Genomic DNA, 9,969 nt, shown 5'->3' on the forward strand with positions numbered 1-9,969 from the left:
CCCAATAGAGCATCTTTGGGATGTGGTGGAACGGGAGCTTCGTGCCCTGGATGTGCATCCCACAAATCTCCATCAACTGCAAGATGCTATCCTATCAATATGGGCCAACATTTCTAAAGAATGCTTTCAGCACCTTGTTGAATCAATGCCACGTAGAATTAAGGCAGTTCTGAAGGCGAAAGGGGGTCAAACACAGTATTAGTATGGTGTTCCTAATAATCCTTTAGGTGAGTGTATATGTGCACTATATATATACAGTATATATATATATATTATTATTATTGTAACGTACGTACATGGTGGTTGAAGACACATAATGTAAAGTGGGACTGATGATGATGATTATTATAATATCATATTATTAGTAGTATTATAATTAGTATTAAGTAAGTAGTAGAAGCATGATCTGAGCTCTAACTAGTGTTTTACATCTAAAAGCTACAGGGAGGCAAGTTAATAAAGATATAAATCTGCAGAGTGCAGTTAGGAGAGGCAACACATGTCATTAGGCATGTCGTGCACTAATGTGCAAAGGAAGTGGAATGCAGGAATGAGGAATAATGAAGGAATGCAGGAATGAGGAATAATGAAGGACTGCAGGAATGAGGAATAATGAAGGACTGCAGGAATGAGGAATAATGAATGAATGCAAGTATGAGGAAGCTTTTCAAGAACCATGCTGAGTTTGTAAGACATATCAATGCGATGGCACCAGTCTTTCAGCTGCAGACAGATGGTTTTCTTCATGCTTCAGCAGATGTAGACAGCAACAAGAACAGCTCAAGTCAACATGATAGAGATAAATCACCCACGGACCACAGCATAACACTAAGTTGTACGAAGTCCTACATAAAACTATCCCCCACCCAAGCAACTACACTAATGGAAGAAACTAGGGTCCAGAGTGCCTCACAATTGTGGCATGATGCCAGAAAGCTCCGTCTCACTGCCAGCACAGCAAAGAGACTAACAGTACCCAAATGAAGTACTAATCTCAAGACTGAGGCGGAGGGGGACACTGACGCGCCAGATGCACACACTTTCACGAGTTTCTTCCTTCTGCCGACGGTGTCGCCATTTCTCATTTCACCCGTTTGTGTGCGTACGCCTGGGTCAGAGTTTGCGTGAAGGACCGCACATTTTCCTGTCAAGTTTGCTCTTTATAAATGCCAATTATTGCGTAGAGAGCGGCGTACGCCTTCTTTTGTGCATACGCAACGTTTATAAATGAGGCCCCAGGACTCAAAATAGTCCAGAAACCCTGAGATCTGTGCATGACTTGTCGCTATAAGCCTCTGAAATGAACATAACTAATCCAGATGGAGAAGTTGCTACCAGATACTTCAGAGTATTACTGCATAATAGTGACTGTACGATTCACTTCTTGAACACTTTTAGCCTCAGGACCATTTCTGTGCAGTCAATTATACAATAGTGTTTAGTAAATGTTAATTTACCCAAAATGTCACTGTTTTGCTGACTTGACCATGAGACATTTCAAAGCGTTTTGCCAAGTCAGCAATAACAAAGTTCTGTTTCATCAGCGTTTCATATCAGTGTCATCATGATTTGGTCTGCAACAGGCATTGAAGATGAAGCAGGGGCAAAACCTTGCAGTCAGGACACAAGAAGAGGAATACCTGCGTACAACAAGCAGTCTGCATCATAAATACCGGGAGCTATGCAGGTGGTCACAGGAGTTGTTCATTTATGTGTAATATATCATTTTTTGTCAAACAAAATTGAGTAATGCATCACGTGTGGTGGTAGGTTGGCATACTCAGAATAATACTACAGAATCAATAAAAAATTTGCATAATTTAAACGGATACCTGTTATCTGCTTGTTAAAAAACCAAATCAGGTATGCCAACTGACAATACAGTGTGAAACGGCAGAGCATTGCGAAATGATGTGATAAGCTAGCTAGCAAGCCATCAAGTATAATCAACCTTTTTCTACTAATAACGTTTCCCAGTCTCCCAATATGTGTAGCACATACTGTATTATGAAGCGAGTTCACACGCTGAAAGTCAATCATTTGAAACAAGAGGGTATGGATTGTCCTTTGTTGGTCTTTTTTCTACAAAGTGAAAAGAACGTATGTAAAGCGTTTTGGGGGGCTTCTTTAAACTTAGTTTTATGTGATGGACAAAAAAATGTATATTATTAACTTAAGTGGTGATGCATGAAAAGAAACATGGTTACATAACCAAAAGTTGTGGAAAACATTTATTAGAGACGTTCAAAAAATATTTTTATTCAATAAAAACATAATATCTCCGATCCCGCTTCGGTCAGAGATCATTCCAGATGGACGATCCCAGGATTAATATTACTGTCCCACGGGATTAAGTCCTCACAGGCATTATAGGTTTGAGAAATATTCCTTCTGGAACTTCTGAAACTCTTCCTCGGTGAAGACGGATTCCTCAGCCGGATGTTTGGCGGGTCGATCCGGTTGATGACAAGCGCGGCGACTGGGTTTATTCTCCACAATCTAAACAAAACATACATTTGTAAATCATTTAACATACATAATATATCAGCACTGATTGATAGGGCTTTTCACACTGCGTTTAACCCTGGGTTATCGTCGTTCTGATCCCCGCTTTTTACCCTGGGTAGAGGAATGTTCTAGCGGGATTATAAAATCAGAACCGGATTAGCGCTGTATTAGTGATGCCAAACTCGTGAGGCGTTTAGGCCAAGAACGATAACTATAACTATATTAGCGTCCACACCACTGAACGATATCGTTCTGTTTATTATAAGCATTATTATTATTTGTCGTCTGTCTCTTTAAAAGGACGATGGATTCTGATTGGCTGTCAATGTTTTTAATATTCATTAGCTGGAAAAAAATTTGCTTTGAAATTGATTCCGTCAATATCATTATTTCTGTGGTGTGGACTATTCTTTTATATTTATATATTTAGATTTAGATTTTAAATCTTCGTTATAGTTATCGTCCTTGGTTTGAACGGATCTTTAGAAGGTTACGACTAGATGCTTAGAATTGCTATGAGGCACGTGATTGGTTGGTTGTCTGATGCTTAGCATTAGCATGTTCCCATTTGCTCAAATAGCAAAAGGAAAACTTTTCAAAACGAGGGAAATAGAGAGAGATTAATAACGGCAGTCAGAAGAGAGAGAGATATTCTCTCCGTCAAAACAGCTTTAGACCATTTATAGAATTTACACAATAGCTTTCTTCTCCTTATCTAGGCATTTATAGTCTAGTTTTTTGTGATGTATCAAATCATCTTCAAAAAAAGAAGGAAATCATTCTAGTAATAGATAGTTTCTATTATGTATGTTAAAATAAGTCACTTAAAAAAATAAAATAAAAATTCACTGCTAAAAGCAACTCCAAATTCCTTAATTTTCCAGTCAAAACATGAACGTGTTTTTGAAAGAGACCACAAATATTTATTAAAATAATAAAAAATTAATACATTTCCAGTTATGATTTTTTACCAGATTGTGATTTGCACGTAAACACGTAAAAATAGCTACCTAAAAGAAGTTTACGTTTATTAGAAGTAATCTAATACTGTAATGTATATTGTTATAAATGTACATAAAAAAAAAATTTAAATATAAAAATCTTACGATGCTAATGACCGTTAAAACGCGAGATCATAGTCTGTGAAAAGTGTCTACGCTCGTGTGACTTCATACAGGTCATGTGGTGCGCTTGTCCAATCAGTGACACGGACACCGCGAATATGCAAATGAGCAGGTTAACCCAGATGCCCAGTGTTAAACGCCAGTTCATGAATACACAGGGTTAACTGAAGTGTGGAAAGCCCTGTGTTTGACCGGATAAAGCTGAAGAGATTCAGACCTTGGTTGCGTGGCTGCTTTGTGTTTTATTAGCAGAGGACAGGAAATACTTCAGATTTAGCCCGAGTTTACTCTTCTTCTGCTTCTTTCTGTACTCGTCTGAGGAAAGCAGAAACACTCGTCAGCTGGCGAACTAACAGAACGATCATGTCTGAGGATGTGAGAGTTACCCAGAGCGGATCGGATGTGTTTGTCTTTGACGGAGTTTGTGTTTCTCCTCGAGGATCCTCCGGGTCTCTGGATCTGTCGGATCCGCTTCTGAACGCCCTGTTTATCGGTGCTGATCCGCTTCATCAGCGCAGACTTACGAGAACTGCTCTTCTTCTGCTTCACTGCATCTACAGAGGAGGAGGAGGAGTATTTGAGTTTAATGCCATATCAGCATCACCGGCTATTACATGGCAGATACACATTAAACATTTCACAACATAGTATTATAAGTAGGCCTATAACAATTAAAACAAACGTAGACGGAAAAAAAACATATATACACATACATATATATATATATAAAGAATAAAAAAATGTTTTACTCTTTAAATATATTAAAGGTATATTAGCATCATGCTTTTACCTATTTTCACAATACAACTTTTAACACACTTTTAAATAATAGTAGTTTAGTATATATTCTAAAAATATATTTTAGAAAAAATACTTGAAGTGAAAATTCTGTTTATTTTTTAAAAGTGTATTTATTTGCTCTTCAATTGCACTTAAAGGTATAGCGGAGGATCTTTCCAAATTTTAGATAAGACCCGCCCTCTCCACTTTTTGAAAAGTTTGATTGATTCACTAGAATGATTGACAATTAGGAGGACCAATAGTTTAGACTACCCACCAGGAAGTAAAACATCCTCTGCTATACCTTTAAGTATATTTTTGACTGTTTGCTGAAAATGATCATTGTAACAATGCATCAATGCACAAAGTATACTTTCAAAATACATTATAGTATACAATAGTATATTGTACAAAGTACAGCTAAGTAATATTTGTTTATTAGTGTGCATGTTTATTAATGCGCATGTTTATTAGTGCGCATGTTTATTATCGTGCATGTTTATTAATGTGCATGTTTATTAGTGCATGTTTATTAGTGCGCATGTTTATTAGTACATGTTTATTAGTGCGCATGTTTATTAATGTGCATGTTTATTAATGTGCATGTTTATTATCGTACATGTTTATTAATGTGCATGTTTATTAATGTGCATGTTTATTAGTGCATGTTTATTAGTGCGCATGTTTATTAGTGCATGTTTATTAGTGCATGTTTATTAGTGCGCATGTTTATTAGTGCATGTTTATTAGTGCGCATGTTTATTAATGTGCATGTTTATTAATGTGCATGTTTATTATCGTACATGTTTATTAATGTGCATGTTTATTAATGTGCATGTTTATTAGTGCGCATGTTTATTAATGTGCATGTTTATTAGTGCGCATGTTTATTAATGTGCATGTTTATTAATGTGCATGTTTATTAATGTGCATGTTTATTAATGTGCATGTTTATTAGTGCATGTTTATTAGTGCGCATGTTTATTAGTGCATGTTTATTAGTGCGCATGTTTATTAATGTGCATGTTTATTAATGTGCATGTTTATTATCGTACATGTTTATTATCGTACATGTTTATTATCGTACATGTTTATTAATGTGCATGTTTATTAATGTGCATGTTTATTAATGTGCATGTTTATTAATGTGCATGTTTATTATCGTGCATGTTTATTAGTGCATGTTTATTAGTGCGCATGTTTATTAGTGCGCATGTTTATTAGTGCATGTTTATTAGTGCGCATGTTTATTAATGTGCATGTTTATTAATGTGCATGTTTATTATCGTACATGTTTATTATCGTACATGTTTATTAATGTGCATGTTTATTAATGTGCATGTTTATTAATGTGCATGTTTATTAATGCGCATGTTTATTAGTGCATGTTTATTAGTGCGCATGTTTATTAGTGCGCATGTTTATTAATGTGCATGTTTATTAAACAAGCTACAGTTAGTCCAAAATGCCGCCGCTAGAGTTCTTACGAGATCAAGAAAATATGATCATATAACACAGATTTTATCATCACTGCATTGGTTACCTATAAAGTTCCGTATTAATTACAAGGTATTGCTACTGACTTATAAAGCCCTAAACGGCTTAGCTCCAGTCTATTTAACGGATCTTCTGTCGCCCTATAATCCATCGCGCTCTTTAAGATCACTAAATTCAAGGCTTTTGGTCATACCTAGGATATTCAGAACCACCAAAGGAGGGAGAGCATTTTCACATTTGGCTCCAAAACTCTGGAATAGTCTTCCTGATACTGTTCGTTGCTCAGACTCGCTCTCCCAGTTTAAAACTAGATTAAAGTCGCATCTCTTCAGCCAGGCATTCATATAATCCCACAGTTCAAACTAATCCGGCCTCTAGCTCATAAATGCCAGAGGAGAACTGGCCCCCGACTGAGCCTGGGTTCTCCCAAGGTTTTTTTTCTCCATTAGGTCACCTGATGGAGTTTTAGGACACCATTAGGTCACTTGATGGAGTTTTTCGGTTCCTTGCCACTGTTGCCTTTGGCTTGCTCAGTTGGGGATATTTTGGGGATATTTAATTTAATTTTATCAATCAATAAATTCCTCTTGAAACAAACTTTGTTGTATTATTTAAATTTAATACTGTGAAGCTGCTTTGATACAATCTGTATTGTGAAAAGCGCTATACAAATAAACTTGACTTGACTATTAATGTGCATGTTTATTAATGTGCATGTTTATTAGTGCATGTTTATTAGTGCGCATGTTTATTAATGTGCATGTTTATTAGTGCGCATGTTTATTAATGCGCATGTTTATTAATGCGCATGTTTATTAATGCGCATGTTTATTAATGCGCATGTTTATTAGTGTGCATGTTTATTAATGTGCATGTTTATTAATGTGCATGTTTATTAGTGCGCATGTTTATTATCGTGCATGTTTATTAATGTGCATGTTTATTAATGTGCATGTTTATTAATGTGCATGTTTATTATCGTGCATGTTTATTAATGTGCATGTTTATTAATGCGCATGTTTATTAATGCGCATGTTTATTAATGCGCATGTTTATTAATGTGCATGTTTATTATCGTTCATGTTTATTAATGTGCATGTTTATTAGTGCGCATGTTTATTATCGTTCATGTTTATTAATGTGCATGTTTATTAATGTGCATGTTTATTAATGCGCATGTTTATTAATGTGCATGTTTATTATCGTTCATGTTTATTAATGTGCATGTTTATTAATGTGCATGTTTATTAGTGTGCATGTTTATTAGTGCGCATGTTTATTATCGTGCATGTTTATTAATGTGCATGTTTATTATCGTGCATGTTTATTATCGTGCATGTTTATTAATGTGCATGTTTATTATCGTGCATGTTTATTAATGTGCATGTTTATTATCGTGCATGTTTATTATCGTGCATGTGCAGCGTGGCCTCCCGGACAGCGCTCTACATCTTCCAGCTGTCCCGAGCGGATCGCATCGCAGAGCTAACGGGGAAAACGAGAGGTGGAGGACTGTGTTTCTACATTAACGAAAGTTGGTGTTCAGATGTGTGCTCTCCTAATGTAGAGGCCCATTTCATAAACTGTAAACCTTTTGACTTCAGTCTCGTGAACATGAGCATCCCTCCAGACGCGAGTGTGAGCGACAGATGGCTGAACAGAGAGCTGAAACAGAACAGAGGTACCCAGACTCTCTTTTAATCATTCTTGGGGATTTTAACAAAGCAAATCTCTCCCGTGAACAGCCAAAATACAGACAGCACGTTACATGTCCCACCAGAGACAGTAATATACTGGACCACTGCTACACCACAGTAAAGCATGCGTATCTCTCCGTCCCACGGGCTCTCCGATCACGGTCTGGTTCATCTTATACCGTCCTTTACAGTGGACGCTACAGGTCACTCTCTACCAAGACCAAACGCTTCACAAACAGTTTTTTCCCCATAGCCATCAGGACTCTGAACTCCTCTCTTTAGTTTAGTTTGTCGTCTCATACACTACGCATGGTCATTTACCCACTATATCTTGTATTGTTACATGTTGTGAAGTGTATTGTCTATTTGTTGTTTGTATGATGATGTAGAGCGTAAACATACTGTACCGAAAACAAATTCCACTGCCATTGTCATGTGGCTAAATAAACAATCTAATCTAATCTAATCTAAAGTCCTACAGGCAGAAACTAACTAAACTAATCAGCTAAACCTGTAATAAGGACTGTATAAGATGTACTAATGAAGCAGAGGATCTACAGGCCGGCTTCGATTGCACTGATTGGACTGTTTATTGGATGAGCTCACAGATACGGTCATCATACATCAGTTTCTCTGAGGATACATGCATTCCTACCAGGACATTCTTTTCTTAACATTCACTTTATGATAAACCATGGTTTACTGGGAAACTCAAACAGCTTCGTCATGCCAAAGAGGATGCTTACAGAAGTGGGGAGAAAATCTTGTACAACCAGAGCAGACACAGACTGACAAAGGAGATCAGCGCTGCTAAAAGAAGCTACTCTGAAAAGCTGAAAGACCAGTTTTCAGGCCTGAGGAACATTACCTACAAGTCCCGAGTGAGTGAGTCTGGGGAAACTCACACCCAGGACTCTCACCATCAGCACCGGCACTAATGACTGCAGGTGAAACCCTCACAGACTCCCCTCGCCCTGGACACCACCGGTGTGAACTGTTACCGTCAGGACGGCGACTCCGATCACGGACCACTAGAACATCTAGACACAGGAACAGTTTCTTCCCACAGGCATTTCCCTTCTGAACGGTTAAGCTTACGCCTGTTAGTGCAATACTCCCATTGTTTAGTGCAATATCTTCTAAACTCAGGTGATATTTATTCATACTATTCAAAATACTGTAAATATGTTCATAATCTATAAAAGTTTATTCTGACTAAACCCAACTGTGACCTTATACTTTTTTCATATTTTTATATTTCTATTTCTAGAATTTGTATCACTATGTTTCTTGTTGTATTTGTATATGTGCACTGGAGGCTTCAGTACTAGGAACAATTCCTTGTGTGTGCAAGCAGACCTGGCAATACAGCTCTTTCTGATTCTGATTCTGATGTGTTATTGTAGACAGTGTGCAATTTGTAGTATTTGGAATAAGCCAAAGGTATTGCATATACTTTTTACTCAAATATAATACACTTATGGTATATTGCTACACTCGCAATTAATTTGTAATGTACTTGTAACACAAATAAAGTAAACTTTAATATCACTAATCAAGCATGTAATTAGTCCCTACACAGGCATATACTTGTTCCAATTTAGCACACTAAATACACTTAAAGTTATGCTTTGCTACAATTTAATTACAACTAAAATATACTTAGTACAAAATTAGATGTTCCAAAATACCACCCTTCAAGTTAACTAATCAATCACTAACACACTTGAAGTATACTGAATTAGTCTGGCTGCAAGTATACTTAGCATTAGCATACATTTTTTTCACCAAGGAATATTAGCCGTCAAGATCAAACAGCGATAAATTACCTTTCTCGCTGAACAGTTCAAGTCCCCTTCGGATCAGGGATGCTGACATGATCAAGCTGCTGAAAATAAATGTAGATAAATATAAAGTACTATAAAGCTTTGTGTGTTTTCCAAGCTAACATGTGAATTCATCGCGTGCGCCACAACATTGAGTCGACCGGGAAACACGAGCTCCAGAAACAAGGTTCCGCCTGTAGATTAAAGCAGAGCTAGAACGCTCTCAAAACTAACGTTCAGTTCAGACAAGGTTCTCTCAAAGTAATAAACAAACCTTCGTTCATATAGTAATCTGGTCTTTAATAATGTTCTCAAAACGTTTGCATAAAAACAAAGGAACAAAAAAAAGTAGGCTAACGTTTATTTTCTGAAATATTTTAGTTTGATGTTTGTCCAACGTTCCGGTCCGAGAACATTCAGAAATAACATGTTCATTGCGGGAAGGTTATTAATACGTTCTTAGAAGAATATTTTTGTTGGGAAGTTTCTGTTCATATTTAAGATATTTAGTGTGACCATCTATCTATCTATCTATCT

General features: G+C 36.7%; 1 protein-coding gene across 1 annotated transcript; it reads right to left on the reverse strand.

Annotated features, from left to right (window-relative positions):
* Nucleotides 1–2,218: 2,218 nt before the first annotated feature.
* rps19bp1 (ribosomal protein S19 binding protein 1) lies at nucleotides 2,219–9,596 on the reverse strand. The gene is made up of 4 exons (XM_082190052.1): nucleotides 9,436–9,596; nucleotides 4,019–4,186; nucleotides 3,850–3,947; nucleotides 2,219–2,499 (listed from the first exon to the last, which is right to left on the reverse strand). Exons 1-4 carry the CDS (start codon nucleotides 9,482–9,484, stop codon nucleotides 2,368–2,370), a joined length of 447 nt encoding a protein of 148 aa, XP_082046178.1. The 5' UTR covers nucleotides 9,485–9,596; the 3' UTR covers nucleotides 2,219–2,367.
* Between the last annotated feature and the right edge of the window lie 373 nt (nucleotides 9,597–9,969).

The sequence above is a fragment of the Leuciscus leuciscus genome (assembly GCF_965113295.1).
Source record: "Leuciscus leuciscus genome assembly, chromosome: 14".
Taxonomy (NCBI): Eukaryota; Metazoa; Chordata; class Actinopteri; order Cypriniformes; family Leuciscidae; genus Leuciscus; species Leuciscus leuciscus.

Coding starts and splice junctions, on each gene's coding strand:
- rps19bp1 (XM_082190052.1), bottom strand. CDS start 9,484: ATGTCAGCATCCCTGATCCGAAGGGGACTTGAACTGTTCAGCGAGAAA. Junction 4,187..9,435: donor TGAACTGTTCAGCGAGAAAG/GTAATTTATCGC, acceptor CCTCCTCTGTAG/ATGCAGTGAAGCAGAAGAAG. Junction 3,948..4,018: donor ACACATCCGATCCGCTCTGG/GTAACTCTCACA, acceptor TGCTTTCCTCAG/ACGAGTACAGAAAGAAGCAG.